The 26,081-nt window shown below is 41.7% G+C and overlaps 1 protein-coding gene across 4 annotated transcripts in view; it reads left to right on the forward strand.

The window, feature by feature from the left end:
- aimp1a (aminoacyl tRNA synthetase complex interacting multifunctional protein 1a) overlaps positions 1 to 26,081 on the forward strand; it is a 60,588-nt gene that overhangs the window by 27,433 nt on the left and 7,074 nt on the right. For all 4 annotated transcript variants that reach the window (XM_073042495.1, XM_073042494.1, XM_073042497.1 and 1 more), the window contains exons 3-5: positions 359 to 472; positions 5,435 to 5,599; positions 9,723 to 9,931. In XM_073042495.1, the coding sequence (XP_072898596.1) occupies positions 359 to 472; positions 5,435 to 5,599; positions 9,723 to 9,931 (488 nt within the window). The remainder of the gene's footprint in view (positions 1 to 358; positions 473 to 5,434; positions 5,600 to 9,722; positions 9,932 to 26,081) is intronic.

The following is a 26,081-nucleotide window of genomic DNA, read 5'->3' on the forward strand; positions in this document are numbered from 1 at the left end:
TGTTTTCAAAATTATCCGGTCTAGTGTGGATGTAGCCTTAATTATCTTGCAGTTACCAGTTCATGGCAGGAGCAATTTAGGGGATGGGCCGAGTGAACAGACTAGCCAAGGAGTTAGGCTTGTTTTATGTAGGTTTAAGGTTAGGTGTTTATCAGAACATTTTCTCTGATCTGGACCCCTTCAAATCCCAAGGGTACAGGACTTCAAACTGTAGCACATGCTGAAAGTAATGGCCTTTGTGCCTTCATTGGATTGATTTTCTGAAACTTTCTGAAGGAGAGAATAATGTATCCTTTCTAATTGATCTTCACTTTGTGTATATCAATTATTTTCTGTTAATCTTTCTTTGGCAAATAAGTCCTACAGGCATCCCAAAGAGAAGAAAAGCGACTTCGGGTTGAAAATGCTAAGTTAAAGAAGGAAATTGAAGATTTAAAGCAGAATCTCATTGAAGCTGAGATCCGTAATGGAGGTAGGTCTTTGTGCCGTCAAGGAAATTACCACCATAAGCACACATGCAAAATATTTGGAAAAATGAAATTGATTATGAAAGTTGAATTTATTAACTATGTATTTTATCGATTTAATATTGCAAATTTGCATATTTTCCTGGAACTTTGATTACCTTTGAAAAGGATAATGGAGAATTACCTAAGTGATTTATTTTTCTCCTTCAGTTGATTTGTGTTTCTTTCTCCTTGCCACAAGATTATCTAGAGATAGTGTGTCAGAATAAGTTTACCAAATTATGACAAATTAAATACAGAACATAAGAAATAGAACCTGGAATAGTTCTTTCAGTTCCTTGCACCCGTTTTGCCTTTCTATAAGACCATACATAGCACCTTGAAAAAAGTAAATTCATCATTATTGTTTATATCACAACTTGTATTATCAGCATTTTTTGTCAATCACTTGATTGATTTAAATTGACGGTGATAAATCTGACTAAAATTAAGGGGGATACAAATTTCATCTATTGTTTTCATCCACTAATTGCCATTGTGGTGTTTTAAAATATTGCAGTGACAAGCTATGTGCAATTAGGTTTTACATCTGCTGGCATATCAACCTTAAAATAACATTTTGAAGAAATTATGAATTTTAAAGGTAATTTATTTTGCCAATTTATTATCCTGTTTTCAAAATGTAATTGTGATTCCTAAACCACATTGGCTTAATTCCAAATTACCCCATCAAGAACATTGTTAAACCATAGCAATGGCTTCATTCCAATATTCAGCCTCTGGCAGGTGTGGATGACTGGGTTTCTTGACTTAATCACACTTCAGTAATTCCACTTTAGAACAAAAATAGAATAGCCTATCATGCCACATCATTGATCCATTACTTGCTTTATTTTTATATCTGGGGAAAGAAAAGAACATTAATGAGGTATCTAGGGTTATGTTGCTGAATTGTATTTGAAATGTGGATGTACTCTGTCTTTGTTAGTGATGAAGAAGAAAAATGTGGTTTTCAGATTCAAACATAGAAAACATCAAAAGCCATAGTGCATCTGATCTAATATCTGTCACTGTGTATCTGCAGACAACAGAAATGCTATACCTGCATTTCACCAAATGGTCAATTGTTTATTCATTTCCATAGATGCTGCCTGACCTGCTGAGTCCCTCCAGTAACTCAGTAACTCTGAGTAACTCTGGATTTCTGGCATCTGCAGAATCTCCCAGTGTTTGTTTGCACATCTGTTCTGTCTTCTTACTAAATTAAATAGTATATTTTCTTTTAACACAGAAAACACCTGAAGGAATCCAGGTACTCAGGCAGCATATTGTTATGTTGCTTCAGATTCCAACATCTGCAATATTTTGTGTTTTATGTCCGTTTCAAAATGCTTAGCGGTTTCACAGATAAACAGTCAAAAAACTGCTTGAATGTACAAAATTCTTTCTTAAACTGTTCTTAAATCTTTGTTTTTCCATTCCAAATTATCTCATGATATGGGAAGTTGTGACTAGAATTGAGAAAAGATAGCCTGTGAATATGTTCCGTTTGGATTTTCTGAAGGCACTTGAAAGTCTCGCACAGGAGATTAGTTAACAAAGTCTGAGCAAGCATTTCTTCCCACTTGGAAGGTTGCGTCTAGTAGGGTGTGGTGTGGTGCTTGAAACCTAGCTGTAATCAATCTATTTCAGTGTACCCGAAGACGCCAAATGACATGTTTCAACATATACTTGCAATACTAAGCTAGAAGCACAACTTGTGAGTATGGTGTAGGGAATAAATTTGCTTCAGAAGGTAGAGACAATGCTGGGGAGAGAATATGGCAGATAGACTATGATGTGAAAAAGTGTGATGTCTTGGATTTTGAAGAACTAAACAAAAAAGGAGAGTATAAAGGACAAAGATGCTGTAAAAGTCTTTGGTATGTTAAATTTGAGGGACAAAATGCAGATACAGCATTGATTGGAGGGGGATGGAAATCGTATCTCAAACTTCATAACAAGAGTTTGATTCTGGGAATAAAGAAGTCTATTGCAATTATATAGGCCCTTGGTGAGAGCACACCTGAAATATTATGTATAGTTTTGGTCTATGTGAGGTAGGATGCCCCTTACTTAGAAGGAATGTAGTAAAAATTCTGATTTGCTCTGTGATGAGAGATTTTGTAAATTGAACTATTCCCTAGGATTTGAAAGAAGAAGAGAAGATCTCATTAAAACTTAAAGGAATTAGAATTTAAGAATCTGAGGGCAAGTCATGGCTAAGGAGTCTAGGACTAGAGAGCATAGTATGAGATCAGGAGGTAGGCTTTTGAGAACTCAGTAAAGGAATTGCTACCTTATAACCCCAGTGACCTGTATTCAAGCCTGATGTAATGTTGTCTGCAGATTGGCATGTTCCTGCTCTGATTGTGTGGATTTCCTCCAGGTATACTGTTTTCCTGCACAACCCAAAGGCAGGTGGTTTGGTAGGTTATTCAATCTCTAATCCTTGGATGTGTGGGGTCTGGTAGAATCGTGGGGTGGTGGAAGAAATTGATGGGAATGTGGAGAGAACAGAAACAGGATTGGTGTAAATTGGTCTTTAAAGGTCAACATGAGCTAAAGGGCCTGTTTTCATGCTGTATGACTTTCAATGACATTACTTTAGTCAGTGAACTAGAATGCTTTACCCTGGAGAACTATGGAGGCTTGAGCACTAATTTCATTCAAGCCAGATTTTGGATATTAAGACAATCAAGGGATATGGTGATAGTTCTGTAAAATGGCACTATCACCATTGGACAGAGAGAGAGAGTGGGAACAAGCAATTCTTCTCACTTGGAAGGTTGTTTTTGATCAGCGTTGATCTTAATAAATTATGTAACAGACTCAAAGGATTCAAAGAAATTCATAAGTTTATCAAGTAATGGTAGGTTGACATGGTAGTTAAGTCAATAAACTGACCAACCAGAGTTCTGCCTTTTTATTAAGGAACACCTGTTTGTATCCCATGACAGCTGGGGAATTCAAGTTCAAAAAACTGAATTAGGGACTGTTAAAATTGTATGGAAGTGGATTGTTTTAAAAAAACATATATTTCACTAAAACCATTCAGGAAATGGAAATATTTTCTCCCAGACAATGGAGCATCCTCTGATTCTAACTGCTAATCCTACCGCTATATCATTTGGTTTCCCTTTCAGGGATGTATTTCATGCCTTTGCTGCCTCTGAAACCTAACTTGTTTTCATTTTTTTCCCTGTCCCTGTCGTAGACCTGAAACTTTAACTACTTCTCTTTTCATAGGTTGCTGCCTAATTCCAAAACCTATGCTTGTTTTTGATCTGCTTTTATACTATAATTGTTAAGGTATAAATTCAGGCTTAATAACATCAGATATAATAAGAACCACTTACCAGCTTAAATAACCTGAATAAACTATTAATGGACTTTCATATCTCTTGATTTTTCTGGCAATTTGGTTAATTTCACAGGTCTTTTTCTTTTAACTTGTGCAATGCTTTTGTTTCTTATCATTTGGATTCTCTGACTCTCAGTGATATCCTGAAGTATTGAATCACCTGCTTTTGTCACTATTGATTCATATAAGCCACTGTACTAACTATGATTGTTGGGGATGTTGCTGCCTTTTCCATACAGATAATGTTTTCCTACTTGGATTTGTCTTTCAGTTAACAAGCAACTTATCGGAACCGGTGGCAGGTTTTATTCCTGTCCTATAATGTATATCTGATGGCATCTTTTCATTAAGATGGTACCTCCTGAATTTGTTGTTCTTCATCTTCTCCTTGAAATTTTTTTTTTGAAAGACAAAGTAACTCTTTTTTCCCTTGTTCACTTACTATTTTTACATACGTTCTTTCAGAAGTTAAGGTTTAAGCTCAAATTATTTCAATTCTTTACAAACCCTGATATTTGTTGCCTAATTCTAATTGACATTGAATGGATGCCAGTAGGTAACCATACTGAATTTCTGCAGCACACTTAGTCCTTTTGTCAGAATGCAGATCGAGCCTGGTGATCTTAACTGCACTGTAAGGTTTAGACCAATACTTAATTGCTGGGATAGTCTAATTATTCCATGCTTTGCTCTTTTGGGACTCTGCTCAAGAACTCTTGGGTAATTTAGGTCTTTGTTACTCTAGATTGGTTCAGCTTTGATTATTCTAATTTTGTTTATCACTCTTGAATGCAATTTTCACAACTAGTTTTATATGAATTGGTGTAAGTATAAAGAGTGGCGCACCTTCAATGTTAATTTGGAAAATTGACTGACTCTCTCCTTCCATATCAATTATCTGCAGTTGCCTCCAGTTCTATCACTCTTTCCTAAAGCCCCTAGTGCTTTTGTTAATAGGGTACAACTTTTAATGGAATGCAGCCTAAAAGGTACTTCCTGGTTCAAAAGTTCAAAATAAATTTGTTATCAACTTACACACACTGTAAGTCACCATATACTACCCTGAAATTCAGTTTCTTGTAGGCATGCACAGTAAAATGAAGAAATGAAATGGAATCAATAAAATACTATACACATAGACTGACAAACAACCAATGTGTAAAAGAAGACAAATTGTGCAAATACATAAAAATAATAAATAAGTAAGTAAATAATACTGAGAACATGAGTTGTAGAGTGTGAGTCCATAGGTTGCACAATAATTTCAGTGTTCAGGCGAGTGAAGGTATCCAGTTGAGGTAAATGAAGTTTGTTAATTAAACTACAGCTATGATCGCTTTAGTTATTTTGAATAGGTAAAACATCTTTTAATTTTCAATGGCTCAGCACACCAATTGTTGCTTTTTTAACATTAAAATATACTATTATAAGACTTATTTGAAAATAGAATAACTCTCTGATTGTTTTTCAATTAGCCAGACTTTTTTTTATAAAAGGTTATAGGGTGAAAGTGTGCAGCTAAAAGTTGTTTTAACCTCCAATATCAAAATGTTTTGTTTTCCAGTGAAACAAATTCCACATCCAACAGAGACTTCAGTTCAGTCCACTCCTGCAACATGTTTGCCTCCACAAACCCAAGTGACTACGGCAAATGCAAATACAAAAACATCAGAAGTGAATGAAGACAAGAAAAAGAAAGATAAACCAGACAAGAAACAAGATAAAAAAGGTAGTTAAACCCTAAATAATACAAGTATTGTGTGCAATTCTGTTCTGGTCACCTGCTTACAGGAAAGATAACAATAAGATTGAAAGAGTACAGAGAATATTTACAAGGATATTGCCAGGACTTGAGGACATGAGTTGCAGGGGAAGTTTGAAGCTGATGAGGTACTTCCAGGGTGCCTAGGCGCGACTCGAGTAGCAGTAGTACTCTCAATGGATATGATTAAATATTCCTGTTTCAGCTTCCAAGGTCAGTACAGTCAACAAGGATATCTTAATGAACTATCGCTGCTTAAATCCAAAGGAAACAACACCGATTGTGGTCGGAGGTGCCCACGGAGGACACCTCAGAGGAGACGCAGGTGTAGATCGGGGCTACAAGTGCGTATAAGGAAATGGGGTTTTAAACTCCCTATACCGCCTATCTTGCTGGTGAACTTGACGAATAAAATCGATGATCTCAGAGCTAGTGTGCTGAATCAGGGACATTAGGACCGCATGTGTCCTTTGTTTCATGGAATCCTGATTAACTCGTTCCCTACCAGGTGCAGCGATCCACGTTGACAGGTTTACTATGTACTGTCAGGATAGATCTATAGAGTCTCTCAAAAGCAGCGATAGAACCATTGAACACTACAGCACAGTACAGGCCCTTCAGCTCTCCATGTTGTGCCGACCCATATAATCCTTAAAAAAAGTACTAAACCCACACTACCCCATAACCCTCAATTTTTCTTTCATCCATGTGCCTGTCCAAGAGGCTCTTAAATACCTCTAATGTTTTAGCTCCCACCACCATCCCTGGCAAGTCATTCCAGGCACTCACAACCCTCTGTGTAATAAAAAAAAACTTACCCCTGATGTCTCCCCTAAACTTCCCTCCCTTAATTTTGTACATATGCCCTCTGGTGTTTGCTATTGGTGCCCTGGGAAACAGGTACTAACTATCCACCCTATCTATGCCTCTCATAATCTTGTAGACCTCTATCAAGTCCCCTCTCATTCTTCTATGCTCCAAAGAGAAAAGTCCCAGCTCTGCTAACCTTGCTTCGTATGACTTGTTCTCCAATCCAGGCAACATCCTGGTAAATCTCCTCTGCACCCTCTCCATAGCTTCCACATCCTTCCTATAATGAGGTGTCCAGAATTGAACACAATACTCTTAAGTGCAGTCTCACCAGAGATTTGTAGAGTTGCAACATGACCTCTCTACTCTTGAACTCAATCTCCCTGTTAATGAAACCTAGCATCCCTAAGGCTTTCTTAACTACCCTATCAACCTGCAATGGGGGAGTATGCCTCGTCATCAACTCTTCTTAATGCACAAATATATCAGTGCTGTCCCAATTCTGTTCACCAGACCTGAAAAAACCAGCAGTAAAGTGCCATCCTTTTTACCTACCACAGGAGTTCTCTGGGGTCATTCTGGTAGCAGTTTACATTCCACCTCGGACCAGTGTCAAGCAGGATCTGAGCAATGGGATCAGCATTGCACGAAACAGCGCATCCTAACACCTTCACCATCGTTTTGGGAGGTTTTAACCAGGCCAGTCTGAAAAAAATCACTAAGCAATTACCATCAACAGATCACTTGCAATGCCAGAGGAAACAACACACTGGACCATTGTACACCACCATCAAGAATGCCTACCGTGCTATTTCACGCCTCACTTTGGGAAGTCTGATCACTTAGCTGTACTTCTACTCCCTGAGTATAGGCAGAGACTGAAGACTGCAGCACCGGTAGTGAGGACCAAGAAGGTGTGGACAAAGGAAGCACAACAGCGCCTACAGGACTGCTTTGAATTGGAGGACTGGACTTTATTCAGGGATTCATCTGCGAACCAGCTTCATTACCAACTTCATTAAAACCTGTGTGGATGAGTGCGTGCCTACGAAGACTTTACTGTACATTCCCAAACCAAAAGCTGTGGGTGGATGAACCAGGAGGTATGTCATCTGCTGAAGGCTAGATCTGTGGCTTTCAAGTCTGGCAACCCAGGCCTGTATCAGAAAACCAGTTATAATTTCCGGAGGGGTATTTCAAGGGTGAAGAGACAATTTTGAACAAGGTTGGAGGCGACATCAGATGCACGGCAACTCTGGCAGGGTTTGCAAGACATTAATTTCCACAAAATGAAACCAAATAGCATGAATGGCAGCGATGCTTCTCTACCAGATGAACTCAGCGCCCTCTATGCCTGCTTTGAAAGGGAGAACACAACTACAGCTGTGAAGATCCCTGCTGCACATGATGACCCTATGATCTCTTGTCTCAGAGGCTGATGTTAGGCTGTCTTTAAAGAGAGTGAACCCTCACAAGGCAGAAGGTCCAAGTGGAGTACCTGGTAAGGCTCTGAAAACCTGTGCCAAGCAACTAGCAGGAGTATTCAAGGACATCTTCAGCCTCTCACTGCTATGAGCGGAAGTTCCCACTTGCTTCAAAAAGGCAACAATTATACCAGTGCCTAAGAAGAATAATGTGGGCCGCCTTAATGACTATTGCCTGATAAATTGCAGAGGTCCAAATAGCAAATCTTTAAAAACAATTGAAAAATTGTAATTAAAACAAAAGGTGCTCTTCCATTTTGGTCAAGCAAGCTGACAAATTAATTTCATGTCTTCATAGCAGTCCATATCTGTGTCTATGACCTACTGATTATAACAAGTTATTTTCAATAATAGCAAACCCAGAATCATTTCTCTTTTGACAAAGCAAAACCACCCTGGGATTTGATTCTGAACCAAGATTCATATTCAGACTGACAGTTCTTCTGTGCCAATAGGCGACTTCCAGATATTTTGCCCTTCCTTTCAAATTTCTTCTGTATTTTGATCCAGGGGCTTAATGGATTGGGGCAAGTGGGATGTTGTGTTTATTCAACAGTTTGCACATGGCCCCTTTGTGCTTATGACCTTTCCAGATGCTGCTCTTCAATTCTGAGGTAAAGGGCTGCTGTTTACCATGCTTCAGTGAAGGTATCGTATTTTTTATGAGAACTTTGAGAATGTTCTTGAAGCATTTTTTCTCCTGGAAGTTTCCTCCTTTGATTCAAGATTGTGCATTTTATGCAGCATGTCCCACTGTGGCGTAAAGTGTCATATCTCCACACTGAACTATTTCGAAGAATGTAAGATCTACTAGTTATTTTAAGTATTTTACTACCAGCATTTTACTGTAAAGATGTCCACAACTGATGTTTTGTGTACCCACTGAGAAATTGGGAGCTTTCAAAGAAGTCAATAGTTTGGTGGAGAATTTCACATTTTGTTAATTGCATCCAAATTAGTGGTTTTTTGGATGGTGAAAATGGTCAACACTGATTGGAAAAACCAAATCTTGACATAATGGTACTTCTGAGAGGTTTTTGTAACATTATGGGTAGGTTTTTAAAATGTTTGAAATCCTTCCTGAACCCAAGGTTTTTTTACTTTAATATTATTCTCAAATTTGGATGCAGAGCCCAGCATCTTTCTCCTTATGTAATGACACGGTAGAACAGTTCTTCCCTTGGCTTTCTATTATATCATGGTTGAACCTTGTACCTTGTAAAACTTTCAGTGGTTGTAAGATTTTATTGATGAGCCTTGGTGGTTCATGTATAATTTTAAAAGCATGTTTAATTTTTGTTGAAGCACAAAAGCCACAGTGACTCAGATCTGTTCAGGGCTTGGTTACAGTTATCTCAATGGGCTTAATCTATTTGGTGGTCAGAGACGGACTGTCTTCAATTAGAGCATTAGGATGTACTGTATAGTTGGTGGACAGTTTTAAGATTGTCCTTGTAGAGTTGATTTCATGCTTTTTTTTGCAAGCTTAGTGTATTTTTTAGTTTTTCAAAAGGACTTTTGAAATTGTTCCTAGTCCTACAACATACAAGCTTATTGTTGAATAATGCAGTATTACTGCAATGAGATTCATAACCTTAAAAAAAGACTCTATCCTCTCATTTCAGTACTGCTTTCTTTAACTGTTTTACGGCAGAAGATGTTGCACATCTCAAACTGTTTTGTAAATTGCAGACTGTTATTTTGAATGAAAGCAGATGCCCCCCCCCCCCCCCATATGTTACTAATAGAAACATACTTCTTGAAATGTTCTACCATTGATTCTTTTATATTTGCAGGAGAAAAGAAAGAGAAGAAACAGACAACGGGAGGTGGCGATGATTCCAAACCAATCGACGTTTCTCGTTTAGACCTACGCATTGGACGTATCATCACTGCTAAAAAGCACCCTGATGCTGACTCACTGTATGTGGAAGAAGTTGATGTTGGTGAAACAAATCCAAGAACTGTTGTCAGTGGATTGGTTAAACATATACCCATTGAAGAGGTAATACCTGGTTTAAAAACGTTCAATGCTTCTTGGGGAGAGGTGTGGTGAGATAATTGAGTCTAGAAACAATGTCTACAGTAAAGTAATTGTTGTATTATTGACTTAGTAACCAGAATCTGGAATGCTAATTGAGATATCAGATCATGGCAACTAAGTAATATAAGTTCAAGTTATGGTGACAAGGAAGCTGACTGTCCTTTCATAGTATAGGCTGTGTATGTTAAACCAGCGAATGTACATAACTCTATTTCTCTGGAAGGTTAGGAGTTATATCCAGGACCAAGTCGTGGGCAATCAGCCTAGCCAGTAATGTCCACATCCTATGATTGAATAAGGAAAAAATAATCCACAACATTAATTATCATTTAGGAATTAAAGAAAGGCCATGGTGACCTTTATCAGTTTATCATTATCAGATTTCTGGATCATTGGGACCTATTTTGGAGCAGGTGTGACCTGTACAAAAGGGACGGGTTGCACTTGAATCCCAGTGGGACCAACATCCTGGCGGGGAGGTTTGCTAAGGGTACTGGGGAGAGTTTAAACTAGAACTGTTGGGGGGTGGGAACCGAACTAAAGAGACTGGGGAAGAGGAGGTTGGCTCACAAATAGAGAAAGCTTGGAGACTGTGTGTGAGGGAGGATAGGCAGGTGATGGAGAAAGGATGCGCTCAGACCGACGGTTTGAGATGTGTCTATTTTAATGCAAGGGGTATTGTGAACAAAGCGGATGAGTTTAGAGCATGGATCATTACTTGGAGGTATGATGTGGTGGCCATTACAGGGACTTGGATGGCTCAGGGAATGGTTAATTCAAGTGTCGGGTTTTAGATGTTTCAGAAAGGACAGGGACGGAGCCAAAAGAGGTGGGGACGTGGCAGTTGATCATAGATAGTGTAATGGCTGCAGAAAGGTGGACGTCATGGAGGGATTGTATATGGAGTCTCTGTGGGTGGAGGTTAGGAACAGGAAGGGGTCACTAACTCTGCTGGGTGTTTTTTATAGGCCGCCCAATAGTAACAGGGATATCGAGGAGCAGATAGGGAAACAGATCCTTGAAAGGTGTAACAATAACAGAGTTGTCATGGTGGGAGATTTTAATTTCCCAAATATCAGTTGGCATCTGCCTAGACCAAGGAGTTTAGATGGGGTGGAGTTTGTTAGCTGTGTTCAGGAAGGTTTCATGATACAAAATGTAGATAAGCCTACAAGAGGAGAGACTGTACTTGATTTGGTATTGGGAAATGAACCTGGTCAGGTGTCAGATCTCTCAGTGGGAGAGCATTTTGGAGATAGTGATTATAATTCTATCTCCTTTACAATAACATTGGAGAGAGATAGGAACAGACAAGTTGGAAAAGCATTTAATTGGAGTAAGGGGACTTATGAGGCTATCAGGCAGGAATGGAAGCTTAAATTGGGAAAAGATGTTCTTAGGGAAAAGTACGGAAGAAAATGTGGCAAATGATCAGGGGATATTTGTGTAGAGTTCTGTATAGGTACATTCCAATGAGACAGGGAAGTTATGGTAGGGTACAGGAACTGTGGCGTACAAAGGTTGTAGTAAATCTAGTCAAGAAAAAAAGGAAAAGCTTTCGAAAGGTTCAGAGAGCTCAGTAATGTTAGAGATCTAGAAAATTATACGGCTAACAGGAAGGAGCTTAAGAAGGAAATTAGGAGAGCCAGAAGGGACCATGAGAAGGCCTTGGCGGGCAGTATTAAGGAAAACCCCAAGACATTCTACAAGTATGTGAAGAGCAAGAGGATAAGATGTGAGAGAATAGGACCTATCAAGTGTGACAGTAGGAAAGTGTGTATGGAACTGGAGGAAATAGCAGAAGTACTTAATGAATACTTCATTGTTTGCTTTGGAAAAGGATCTTGGTGATTGTAGTGATGACTTGCAGTGGACTGAAAAGCTTGAGCATGTAGTTATTAAGGAAGAGGATGTGCTGGAGCTTTTGGAAAGCATCAAGTTGGATAAGTTGCTAGGACTGGATGAGATGTACCCCAGGCTACTGTGGAAGGCGAGGGAGGAGATTGCTCAGCCTCTGGCGATGATCTTTGCATCATCAATGCAGATGGGAGAGGTTCCAGAGGATTGGAGGGTTGCAGACGTTGTTCCCTTATTCAAGAAAGGTAGTAGAGTTACCCCAGGAAATTATAGACCAGTAAGTCTTACCTCAGTGGTTGGTAAGTTGATGGAGAAGATCCTGAGAGGCAGGATTTATGAACATTTGGAGAGGTATAATATGATTAGGCGTAATCTGCATGGCTTTGTCAAGGGCAGGTCGTGCCTTACGAACCTGATTGAATTTTTTGAGGATGTGACTAAACGCATTGATGAAGGAAGAGCAGTAGATGTAGTGTATGTGGATTTCAGCAAGGCATTTCATAAGGTACCCTATGCAAGATTTATTGAGAAAGTAAGGAGGTATGGGATCCAAGCGGACATTGCTTTGTGGATCCAGAACTGTCTTGCCCACAGAAGGCAAAGAGTGGTTGTAGATGGGTCATATTCTGCATGGAGGTTGATAAACAATAGAGTGCCTCAGGGATCTGTTCTGGAACCCTTACTCTTTGTGATTTTTTTTATATATAGATGACCTGGATGAGGAAGTGGATGGATGGGTTAATAAGTTTGCTGATGACACAAAGGTTGGGTGTGTTGTGGATAGTGTAGAGGGCTGTCAGAGGTTACAGTGGGACATTGATAGGATGCAAAACTGGGCTGAGAAGCGGCGATGTTCAACCCAAATAAATGTGAAGTGGTTCATTTTGGTAGGTCAAATATGATATGATGGCAGAATATAGTATTAATGGTAAGACTTTTGGCAGTGTGGAGGTTCAGAGGGATCTTGGGGTCCGAGTCCATAGGACACTCAAAGCTGCTGCGCAGGTTGACTCTACGGTTAAGAAGGCATACAGTGTATTGGCCTTCATCAATCGTGGAATTGAATTTAGGAGCCGAGAGGTAATGTCGCGGCTATACAGGCACTGGTCAGACCCCACTTGAAGTACTGTACTCAGTTCTGGTCGCCTCACTACAGGAAGGATGTGGAAGCCATAGAAAGGGTGCAGAGGAGATTTACAAGGGCGTTGCCTGGATTGTGGAAACAGGTTGAGTGAACCCGGCCTTTTCTCCTTGGAGCGATGGAGGATGAGAGGTGACCTGATAGAGTTGTATAAGGAGATGAGAGGGATTGATTGTGTGGATAGTCAGAGGCTTTTTCCCAGGGCTGAAATGGCTGCCACAAGAGGGCACAGGTTTAAGGTGCTTGGGAGTAGGTACAGAGGAGATGTGAGGGGTAAATTTTTTACTCAGAGAGTGGTGAGTGTGTGGAATGGGTTGTCGGCAACAGTGGTGGAGGTGGATACGATAGGATCTTATAAGAAACTTCTTGATAGATACATGGAGCTTAGAAAAATAGAGGGCTATGGGTAACTAGTAATTTCTAAGGTAGGGACATGTTCGGCACAACTTTGTGGGCTGAAGGGCCTGTATTGTGCTGTATGTTTTCTAGGTTTCAGTAGGTACATTTAATGTCACAGAAATGTATACAAGATACATCCTGGAATACTTTTTTTTCCGCAAAATCCACAAAAATAAATGACAGTAAAATGTATGGAACCCTAAAGCCTCCCCCCACCCCCCCCCCCCACGCACAAGCAGCAGCAAGGCAATGATTCCCCTTTCCCCACCAGCAATAAACCATCCGCGTCCTGTCCCCCGTCCCCCCCCCCCCCACGAGCACTCAAGCGTGCAGCAAGGCATCAATAAGGCACAGACTTGCAGTTCCCAAAAGACTACTTGGTCTCCCGGTATTTGACATACCACAGGCTCTCTCCCTCTCTCTAATAACGGAAAAAGAGGTGACCCCGTTTCACACCAAGAGAGGAGACCTAACAAGCAAATCACTGATTTATGGTGTTAAAAATTTTGTCTCTTGTGTCGCTTTTTCCATGCCTTGTGCCCAAAGAGCTCGGGTCTCTGGGCACGTAGCCAGCAGCAAACCCGCTGCTTCTGATCTTCGGTGTTCACCCGCTGCTTCCGATCTTCAGTGTTCTCCTGCAACGCATCAGGCAGTGGCACCAGCCTTGATTCATCCTGTCTCCAGAGCCACGAAAATCCGGAACCTTGAAGGTGCACTCACCTTCCAGGCCACGTCCTCGAGATATCAAGAAACGGGCGGTTGTGAGGTCCTGATAGTGGGCCTCATTCCCGCAAAGAGCCAAAGTCAGCGTGTAACTCCAGGTCAGGGTCTTCAAAAGAATCTTGAAAGGGGTGAAAAAAAGAGATATCAAAGTTAGAAATAGAGCTGTTTCCGAAGATGCAAGCAATGGAGTCACCATTTAGCGCCATCATAACTTAGCTCTGCCCCTCTTATTTGTGAGTGATTTTTTAAAAACTACATGTTTAATTATTTTCCATGTTAAAGAAGGACTAGTTTACTGTGCATATGTGAATAATAGTTGTAATTCACATCAACAGTTATAGTCATAAACTATACAGTCGGCCCTCCTAATCTGCGGGTTCCACATGCGCGAATTCAACCAACCACAGATCGGGAAAACCCGGAAGTTCTCTCTCCAGCACTCATTGTTTGAGCATTGTTGGCCTCGCATCTCATTCGGTCGCTACTTTGTTTCTGTGAAAAAATGGCTCCTAAAAATCAATTAAGTGGTCAAAGCAATTCCTCAAAGGCTAAAAGGGAGCATAAAGTGTTATCTCTTGCCGTGAAAGTAGAAATCTTAGATCTTTTGAAAACTGGCATGTCGTTTGCCGAAGTGGTCCTCCGCCCTCAATCTCCACAGAATCTGACTTTAGTATTATTGAGCCTCCTCCAAAGCATCCTTGTTCCCTAAACAATACAGTGTGACAACTATTTACATAGCATTTGCATTGTATTAGGTATTATAAGTAATCTAGAGAAGATTTAAAGTATACGGGAGGATGTACGTAGGTTATATGCAAATACTACGCCATTTTATATAAGGGACTTGAGCATCCTCGTGTTTTGGTATCCGCGGGGTGTCCCGGAACCAATCCCCCGTGGATAAGGAGGGCCAATTGTATTAGTATTTAAGTGGTTATGCCCATCGGAAATGCTTTTCTATTCATTGTAAGCTATGTATTTCTACCATAAGTACAGCAGAAGAGAATTAATTGACAGAAACAGAAATGCATCAGAACATAGAATAGTACAGCACATTACAGGCCCTTCAGCCCATAATGTTGTGCTGAACCTCAAACCCTGCCTCACATATAACCCCCCACCTTAAATTCCTCCATATACCTATCTAGTAGTCTCTTAAACTTCACTAGTGTGTCTGCCTCCACCACTGACTCAGGCAGTGCATTCCACGCACCAACCACTCTCTGAGAGAAAAACCTTCCTCTAATATCCCCCTTGAACTTCCCTCCCCTTACCTTAAAGCCATGTCCTCTTGTACTGAGCAGTGGTGCCCTGGGGAAGAGGCGCTGGCTGTCCACTCTGTCTATTCCTCTTAATATCTTGTACACCTCTATCATGTCTCCTCTCATCCTCCTCCTCTCCAAAGAGTAAAGCCCTAGCTCCCTTAATCTCTGATCATAATCCATACTCTCTAAACCAGGCAGCATCGTGGTAAATCTCCTCTGTACCCTTTCCAATGCTTCCACATCCTTCCTATAGTGAGGCGACCAGACTGGACACAGTACTGCAAGTGTGACCTAACTAGAGTTTTATAGAGCTGCATCATAACATAGTGTCTCTTAAACTCTATCCCTCGACTTATGAAAGCTAACACCCCATAAGCTTTCTTAGCTACCCTATCTACCTGTGAGGCAACTTCCAGGGATCTGTGGACATGTACCCCCCAGATCCCTCTGCTCCTCCACACTACCAAGTATCCTGCCATTTACTTTGTACTCTGCCTTGGAGTTTGTCCTTCCAAAGTGTACCACCTCACACTTCTCCGGGTTGAACTCCATCTGCCACTTCTCAGCCCACTTCTGCATCCTATCAATGTCTTCTGCAATCTTTGACAATCCTCTACACTATCTACAACACCACCAACCTTTGTGTCGCGTGCAAACTTACCAACCCACCCTTCTACCCCCACATCCAGGTCGTTAATAAAAAAATCACGAAAAGTAGAGGTCCCAGAACAGATCCTTGTGGGACCCCACTAGTCACAACCCTCCAATCTGAATGTACTCCCTCCACCATGACCCTCTGCCTTCTGCAGGCAAGCCAATTCTGAATCCACCTGGCCAAACTTCCCTGGATCCCACGCCTACTAACTTTCTGAATAAGCCTACCGTGTGGAACCTTGTCAAACGCCTTACTAAAATCCATGTAGATCATATCCACTGCACTACCCTCATCTATATGCCAGGTCACCACCTCAAAGAACACTATCAGGCTTGTTAGGCACAATCTGCCCTTCACAAAGCCATGCTGACTGTTCCTGATCAGACCATGATTCTCTAAATGCCCATAGATCCTATCTCTAAGAATCTTTTCCAACAGCTTTCCCACCACAGACGTAAGGCTCACTGGTCTTATAATTACCCAGACTATCCCTACTACCTTTTTTGAACAAGGGGACAACATTCGCCTCCCTCCAATCCTCCGGTACCATTCCCGTGGACAATGAGGACATAAAGATCCTAGCCAGAGGTTCAGCAATCTCTTCCCTTGCCTCGTGGAGCAGCCTGGGGAATATTCCGTCAGGCCCCGGGGACTTATCTGTCCTAATGTATTTTAACAACTCCAACACCTCCTCTCCCTTAATATCAACATGCTCCAGAACATCAACCTCACTCATATTGTCCTCACCATCATCAAGTTCCCTCTCATTGGTGAATACCGAAGAGAAGTATTCATTGAGCACCTTGCTCACTTCCACAGCCTCCAGGCACATCTTCCCACTTTTATCTCTAATCGGTCCTACCTTTGCTCCTGTCATCCTTTTGTTCTTCACATAATTGAAGAATGCCTTAGGGTTTTCCTTTACCGTACTCGCCAAGGCCTTCTCATGCCCCCTTCTTGCTCTTCTCAGCCCCTGCTTAAGCTCCTTTCTTGCTACCTTATATTCCTCAATAGACCCATCTGATCCTTGCTTCCTAAACCTCATGTATGCTGCCTTCTTCCACCTGACTAGATTTTCCACTTCACTTGTCACCCATGGTTCCTTCACTCTACCATTCTTTATCTTCTTCACCGGGAGAAATTTATCCCTAACATCCTGCAAAATATCATTAAACATCGACCACATGTCCATAGTACATTTCCCTGCGAAAACATCATCCCAATTCACACCCGCAAATGTCACATTGTCTTAAGTTCAGGTAAGTTTATTATTGAAGTACATATATGTCACAATCTATAACCTGCCTTTTAGTTGGCTTTGTGGAACAGTCCATGTTCCAAGCCTATACAGGTATCCGTCCCCCTCTTTTCCTTCGCTACATCGATGACTGCATTGGTACTGCCTCCTGCACGCATGCTGACCTCGTTGACTTCATTAACTTTGCCTCCAACTTTCACCCTGCCCTCAAATTTACCTGGTCCATTTCCAACACCTCCCTCTCCTTTCTTGATCTTTCTGTCTCCATCTCGGGAGACGGCTTGCCTACTGATACCTACTATAAGCCTATTGACTCTCACAGCTACCTGGACTATTCCTCTTCCCACCCTGTCTCTTGCAAAAATGCCATCCCCTTCTCACAATTCCTCTGTCTCTGCCGCATCTACTCTCAGGGTGAGGCTTTTCATTCCAGGATGAAGGAGATGTCTTCCTTTTTTAAACAAAGGGGCTTCCGTTCCTCCACCATCGACTCTGCTCTCAAACGCATCTCTCCCATTTCATGCACATCTGCCCTCACCCCATCTGCCCGCCACCCCACTCAGGATAGGGTTCCCCTTGTCCGCACCTACGACCCCACCAGCCTCCAGGTCCGACATATAATTCTCTGTAATTTCCACCACCTCCAACGGGATCCCACTACCAAGCACATCTTTCCTTCCCCCCCCCCCCCCCGCCCTTTTGCTTTCCGCAGGGATTGCTCCCTACAAAACTCCCTTGTCCATTTGTCCCCCTCATCCCTTCCCACCGATCTCCCTCCTGGCACTTATCCTTGTAAGCGGAACAAGTGCTACACCTGCCCGTACACTTCCTCCCTCACCACCATTCAGGGCCGCAGACAGTCCTTCCAGATGAGGCGACACCTGCGAGTCGGCTGGTGTGTATACTGTGGTGCTGCCAGTGTGGCCTTTTATATATTGGTGAGACCCGATGCAGATTGGGAGACCGTTTTACTGAACACCTACGCTCTGTCTGCCAGAGAAAGCAGGATCTCCCAGTCTCCACGCATTTTAATTCCACATCCCATTCCCGTTCTGATATGTCTATCCATGGCCGCCTCTACTGTCAAGATGAAGCCACACTCAGGTTGGAGGAACAACACCTTATATTCCGTATGGGTAGCCTCCAACCTGATGGCATGAACATTGATTTCTCTAAGTTCCATTAATGCCCTTCCTCCCCTTCTTATCCCATCCCTTATTTATTCCCCCTCCTTTTTTTTCTGTCTCTGCCCCTCTCACAATCACTCCTTGCCTGTTCTCCATCTCCCTCTGGTGCTCCTCTCCCCCTTTCTTTCTCCCTAGGCCTCCCATCCCATGATCCTTTCCCTTCTCCAGCTCTGCATCCCTTTTGCCAATCAACTTTCCAGCTCTTAGCTTCACCCCTCCCCTCCTCCTGTCATTTTGTATTTCCCCCTCCCATTCCTACTTTTAAATCTCTTACTCTCTTCTTTCAGTTAGTCCTAACAAAGGGTCTCGGCCCAAAACATTGACTGTGCTTCTTCGTATAGATGCTGCCTGGCCTGCTGCGCTCCACCAGCATTTTGTGTGTGTGGCTTGAATTTCCAACATCTGCAGATTTCCTCGTGTTTACAACCCTGAGATTCATTTTCTTGTGGGTATACTCAATAAATCCATAGTAGAATAATAAAATCAATGAAAGACTGCATCAACTTGGGCGTTCAACTAGCATGCAAAAGATAAAAAAACTTTGCAAATGTATATAATAATAAATATCCAGAACATGAGCTGATAAGTCCTTTTAAGTGAATTCTTGGGTTATGGGAACAGTTCAGTTGTGGGGCAAGTGAAGTTGAATGAAATTATCCTCTCTGGTTCAAGAGCCTGATAGTTGAGGGGGTAATAACTGTTCCTGAACCTGGTGATGTGAGTCCGGATGCTCCTGTATCTTACTGATGGTAGCAGCAAGGAGAGCATGGTCTGGATGGTGAGAGTCCCTTGATGGATGCTGCTTTTCTGCGACAGCACTCCGTGTAGATGTGCTCAATGGTGGGAAGGGCTTTACCCGTAATGGACTGAGCTGTATCCACTATTATTTTTGTCAGATTTTCTATTCAAGAGCATTGATATTTCCATACCAGGCTGTCCAACCAGTCGATACACTCTGCACTACACATCTAAAGAGGTTTGTCAAAGTTTAAACGTCATGCTGAACCTTCGTAAACTTCTAAGGAAGTAGAGGCAAAGGCGTGCTTTCTTCGTAATTGACCTAGCGTGCCTGGGCCCAGGACAGGTCCTCCAAAATAATAATAATAATAACACTGAGGATTTAAAATTGCTGACCCTCTCCATCTCTAATCCTCTGAGGACTGACTCCTGGGCCTCTGGTTTCCTCCTCTTGAAATCAATAATCAGCTCAAACACGAGGAAATCTGCAGATGCTGGAAATTCAAGCAATACACACAAATGCTGGTGGAACGCAGCAGGCCAGGCAGCATCTATAGGAAGAAGTACAGTCGAAGTTTCGGGCTGAGACCCTTTGACAGGACTAACTGAAAAAAGCGATAGCAAGTGATTTGAAAGTAGGAGGGGGAGAGCCAAAATGATAGGAGAAGACAGGAAGGGAGGGGTGAAGCTAAGAGCTGGAGAATTGATTGGCAAAAGGGATGCAGAGCTGGAGAAGGGAAAGGATCATGGGATGGGAGGCCTAGGGAGAAAGAAAGGGGGAGAGGAGCACCAGAGGGAGAACAGGCAAGGAGTGATTGTGAGAGGGGCAGAGAGAGAAAAATAAAGGGGGGGAATAATAAATAAATAAGGGATGGAGTAAGAAGGGGAGGAGCATGAAGAGTGATTTCTGTAACTTTTGTTAATGCCCCTCCTCTCCTTCTTACCCCATCTCTTTGTTATTATTTCTCCCCCCACCCCCCCCCCCACCCTCCTTTTTCTCTGTCTGCATTGATCTCATCTGGAAGTGAAACCATGTTGTTGCCCATGTCGCTTGATCTACCTTTTATAAGAGGTTTTTGCATTCAAGCCTTGCCACAACTCTCAAGCATCCTTCATTGAGTTTTGGAATTGCCACCTTGCCCACAAAATAGTTTTCTGGAGATTGTACCTATGCCTCTTATAACTTTCCCGGTCACCAGACTTGAATGCCCTTGAGATGGACCTCAGCAGATTGTGAATTTCATAGTTCATCGAGGGCTTCTGGTTTGGGAAGACTTTGAATAGTTTTGTGGGTCACCTTCATCTACAGCTGTTTTAATAAAGTCCGTGACAATTATGGTGTGTTCATTCAGATCCACAGATGAGTCCTTAAACATGGCCCAGTCCACCAAATCAAAGCAGTCCCGTAGCCGCTCTTCTGCCTCATGCGACCACCTTTTTGTTGTACTAATCTTAGAAGCTTTGCTCTTTAGCCTCTTCCTGTCTGCTGGTAGAAGGACAGCCAAGTGATCAAAGTTACTGAAATGCAGTCTAGGCATGTTACAGGAGGCATTCCTTATGTTGGTATAACAGTGTCCTAGTGTGTTGGGACTCTGGTGCTACAGGTTATCTGCTGATGGTAATTGGTTTTATTCAACGATCTTGGCTGAAATCCTCGACTATGATTTGAAATGCTTCGGGTTGGACTGTTTCTTGATAGCAATATCTCAAGCACTTAATTGTAGTCTGCCGCTGGAGGTAAACTGCGGTCGTGCTTATGAAGGTGGACTCCCTAGGTAAATAGAACAGACTGCATTGGACCGTTAGGTGTTCAAGGTTGGGAGAACACCAGTTTGACAAACCTGCCACGTTTGAGTACCACCGAGAGTTTATTCTGAAATGTGGACCTCCACCTTTTGCCTTTTCTGAATCAACAGTTTCTTCCATTCTGTGAATCGAGATGCCTTCAGGTCATTGCCATATCTGGCTTGCTGGGAGTAAGCCGCATCTCAATCAATCATAGAACATGCCAATCTTTCATTTCCTCTGATTCAGCAATCTTGACCTCAAGTCCTCAATTTTATTCTCCTGCCACTGCATATTTGCATAAGCTACTTCTATTTCATCGACTGTTTATCTAATACGCAATGGAAAGTCTCCTTAATCTCCTTCAAGTCCTAATTGTATAACACTGGCATCATTTGTGTTTGATTAAGTGGATTTAGCAGATATTAAGCACTCATTTTTAAAAATTTGTATATGATCATGTGCTAACATAATTGTTTTTTCAAAATATTGAACAAACACTCCAAAGTAATTTCAGATCTATTCTAATCGATTTCCATCATTTTGTAAACCTAGGTGGTATATATGTGTGGCTAAAGAGGAGATAGAGAGATGGGCAGGAGCTGAAGCAATTTTCCTGAGAAATGATGCATACATTACTCTCATGGTATGGTACTCTGTGCACACATCAGTTTGCAGCAGTGTGGATCTAATGATAATATTGAGGTAAACTGAGCACAAGAATTTGGTAACCATCAAAGTGGGTAGAGAGGGCAGCCTTCAAATTATCACTGTGTCTGGTAAAGATCCAAACATTTAAAAGGAAGCATAGCCTGCTTGTAAAGAGTCCATCATGAGAGAATTGCTTTAAACAACCCAGTAGTTGCCTTACTGCCAAACTTTGTAGTATTATTACAATAATCTTATGTGTTTTGCGCATCCCATTGTATAATTTTTCTTTTGAAGATACTTTCTGTAAACATGACAAACACAACCCAATTTCCCTCAAAATTTGATGTCCTGCCATCATAATTCTTTTAAACATAAGTTCCAGATATGTGCCCATCTGCTAATGGTCTCAAAAGCCTCCTCCTGTGTATGCTATTGTCAGCTTTTCCTCTCTGCTGAATTTTGAGCAGGACTGGAAAGGAAAGGGGCAGAAGGCAGAAGGTTGGGCGAGGGGAAGGAGCGTGAGCTGGCTGGTGATAGGTGAAACCATGTGAGAGGTACGGTGGGGGTGTGGGGCAGATCAGGTTAAGTGAGAAGCTGAGAGGTGGTGGGTGGAAGAGCTAAAAGCAATGAAGGAGGAAAAATCTGGGTGAGGAAAACGGACCATGGAAGAAAGGGAAGGGTGAGGAAGGGAATCAGAATGTGGAAGGGGGCAGGGGAAGAAGTTAGAGAAATCACTGTTCCTGGCATCAGGTTGGAGGCTACCCTGATGAAATATCAGGTGCTCCTCCACTGGCCAGCCTTGGGTGTGGCTTTGTCATGATAGTAGAGCAATCCGTGGACTGACATGTGGGAATGGGAATTTGAATTGAAATGGGTGGCCATGGAGAAAACCCACCTTTTGCAGCAAATAGCGTTAAGGTGCTTGAAGAAGCAGTCCCTAAATCTATCACGAACCAGAGAAAATCTGCAGATGATGGAAATCCAAGCAACTCACAAAATGCCAGACGAACTCAACAGACCGGGCAGTATCTATGGGGTAAAAAGATGTTTTGGGCCGAGACCCTTCAGCAGGACTGGAGAGAAAGAGATGAGGTGTAGATTTTAAAGGTGGGGGACAAGAGGGTAAAACTGAGAGGTGGAGGGATGAAGTAAATAGCTTTGGGAGGGGGGGTTGGGAATAATGGCCTTCTCCTTCACCAGTCCCCATCCCCTTTTCCCCCTCTCACCTTATATCTTTGCTTGCTTATCACATCCCTCTGGTGCTCCTCTCCCCTTTTCTTTCTTCCATGGCCTTCTTTCCTCACCTATTAGACTCCCCCTTTCTCCAGCCCTGTATCCCTTTCACCAATCAATTTCCCAGCTATTTATTTCATCCCTCCCCCTCAAGGTTTTGTGTATCACCTTCTGTTTCTTTTTTCACTCCCCCACCTTTTAAATCTACTCATCTTTTTCTCTTCAGTCCTGGTGAAGGGTCTTGGCCCGAAACATTGTCTATACTTTTTTCCATAGATGCTGCCTGGCCTGCTGAGTTCCTCCAGCATTTTGTGTGTATCCCTCATCGGATTTGTCTCACCGATGTAGAAAAAGATCAGGTAAATGACCCTGACAGACTCTCAGGTAAAGTGTCGTCTCACCTGGGAGGACTTTTTGGGGTTCTGAATGATGGTGAAGGAGGAGGTGTAGGGGCAGGTGTAACACTTGTCACACTTGCAGGAAGGAGATCAGTGTGGAGGTGTGAGAGGACAAATGAGTCTAGTAGAGAGCGATCCCTATGGATAGTGAAGGGAGGCATGCTTAGTTGTGGGTTCCCATTGTAGATGGCAGAAGTTTCGCAGAATGATGTGCTGGATACAGAAGCTTGGGTGTTAGGGGTAGGGACAATGGGAACTCTATTCTTGTTATTTGGGGAAGAATGCATTGGGGTCAGGTATGTGGGAAATGGAGGAGATGTAAGTGAGGGCAGCATCAATGGTGGTGGAAAGGAAACCACATTCCTTGAAAAAGGTGTACACTGCAGATGCTCTAGAATAATAGCTCATCCTAAGAATAGATGAGATGGAAGAACTGAGAAAAGGGAATTTCTTTTTATAAGTCATAGCATAGGAAAAGGAACTCACACATACTGCTGGAGGAACTCAGCAGGTCAGGCAGCATCCAGGGAAGAGAGATAGTCAAGATTACTGAGAGTCATTAGGTTTGTAATAAGTGTTGGTAGCTGGACTGCCTCCAGAGAGGGGAAACTGAGATCAAGAAAAGGGAGAGAGGTGTTGCAGGTAGATGAAGTACATTTGAGGGCAGGATGGAAGTTGGATACAAAACTGACAAGCTCAGCATGGGTGCAGGAAGTAGCACCAATGCAGTCATTATTGTAGCAAAGGAAGAGATAGGGAGCTTTACCAGTGTAGACTTAGAACATGGAATGTTCCACGGAGCCAACAAAAAGGCACCTATAGATGGTGCCCATGCGGGTTCCAAGGCCACACCTTGGTAGGAGACAAAAGAGAAATTGTTGAGGGTGATAACCAGTTCAGCCTGATGGTGGAGGACATCTGATTAGTCTCTTGTCCAGAAAGAAGCAGAGAGCTTGAAGGCATTCCTGTTGGGAAGCATATTTTCTGTGCTTTCAAGTGCACTTTTATTTGGCTACATCTCCATGCTCAGCAATGCAGACGAGAAGGTTTTTCTTTTTTTTGAAGGATAAAATGGATAGAATTGCTTTACATTTTGCATGAATAACATTAGATTTGACATGAAAGTTTGTTGTTGTGCGCTGGTAATGAATGCAGATCTTATAAAAAGTAAAACAAAGGAGAAAAGATATGGCTGCACTCTACTTTGATAACATGCTTCCATAGCCTATTTTCTCAAGGTTGTGTTGCTTCACCTCCCTTGAAGTTTATGGAACACATCCCATTACAGCACCCCTCTCAATTATTATAAACTGCTGGCTTCAAGAATTGTTTTGTTCCTATGAAGTGTGTTAAAAGGAAGTTGAGATTAATGCCATTATGTAAATAATGTGTTTGGAATGACCAGTGCCTATAGTTTCACTTCTAGAGGTCATTTAAAAGATATATTGACTAAATATTAATCCAAATTGTGTGACTATGTAGGCAAATATTTTCCTACCATGATGCACAAGAAAAATTAGATTTCATTAATTTTGTTTCACTTCACAAAAAATTTTATGTTCTGTTAACTATTTAGTACACAAGTTAATAATGAAGCTACTATCTTTAGAAGTGTTAGGTTATAGGGAAATAGGATTGTGAGAAAAGGAGAAATAAGCTCATTGTATGTTTTGTTGTCCTGTCATACTGCTGAGCTAGGTTTTCCAATCATTCTTTTAATGTTAAAGCTTTTCTGCAGGAAATAAAATCGAGTCTGCAACAGGGAATAGAAACTTGCCAATCATTTATGTGAATTTGTGCCTTAATCTGTCTTCTGGAAGGCCTTCTGGTTCTGTTAAATCTACTCCTGTGATATTTATAGTGCTTGAAATTTCCAGCTAAGTTGCAGACAACCCTTCTCCATGGAGAAATAGTTTTTTTCAGTCTTTAACCAGTGTGTTTCATTTGCTTTCACATGTTTTACATTGTCTCCAGATGTGGTGCTCTTTTTTAAAAAAAATAAAAAAAAATTTGAAATCTAAAACATGCACCAAGCCATTTGTGCTGGATGTGTTGGCTGTGGAAATGTAATTTGGACAGTTTCATACTTACCCTCTTAAAGTCTCTCTATTATAGCTTTAAAATTTCATTATATTAAATAAATCAGAATCAGGTTAATTATTACCGTTGTATGTTATGAAATTTGTTGTTTTGCAGCAGCAGTTCAGTGCAATACAAAAAGTAAAACTACAATATAAAAATAAGTAGTGCAAACCCTTACCCTTTCCACTGCTGCCCCCCCCCCCCCAATGAAGACTTTTGTTTTCCCAACTTTCCCTTTCCACAATCAGTTCCTTGGTCTTACTGATGTTGAGTACAAGGTTGCTGCTGTGACACCACTCAACCAGCTGTGATCTATCTGGCTCCTGTACTCCTCAGCATCTAAGATTATGTCATCAACAGTTGTGTCTTTGGTGAATTTATAGATGGGTCTGAGCTGTACCTAGCCACATACACATGAGTGTTGAGGCAGTAGAATTGTGGACTGTTACAAACCCCGTAACTGGGTCACTTACCAGCAAAGATAGAGAGGTCCATTGAAGTCTGATGGTACTATTTTTTAAACGTTTTTATTTATAAAGGGGCACAAAAGTAAGGTTAATACAAACATTCATATAATATACGTCATCAATACTCAATCTAAAGCGTGGGTATAGTCATAATCAACACTAAGAAGTAGCTCTATCATTTGTCTAGGGGTAAAAATATTGTCCGATGGAAATATCAAAGTCTCTCGAGTTCATGCAGGCTTTTTGCCTTTTGGGGACTGCTGGGTTTCACG

Source organism: Hemitrygon akajei, chromosome 4, assembly GCF_048418815.1.
Source record: "Hemitrygon akajei chromosome 4, sHemAka1.3, whole genome shotgun sequence".
NCBI lineage: Eukaryota > Metazoa > Chordata > Chondrichthyes > Myliobatiformes > Dasyatidae > Hemitrygon > Hemitrygon akajei.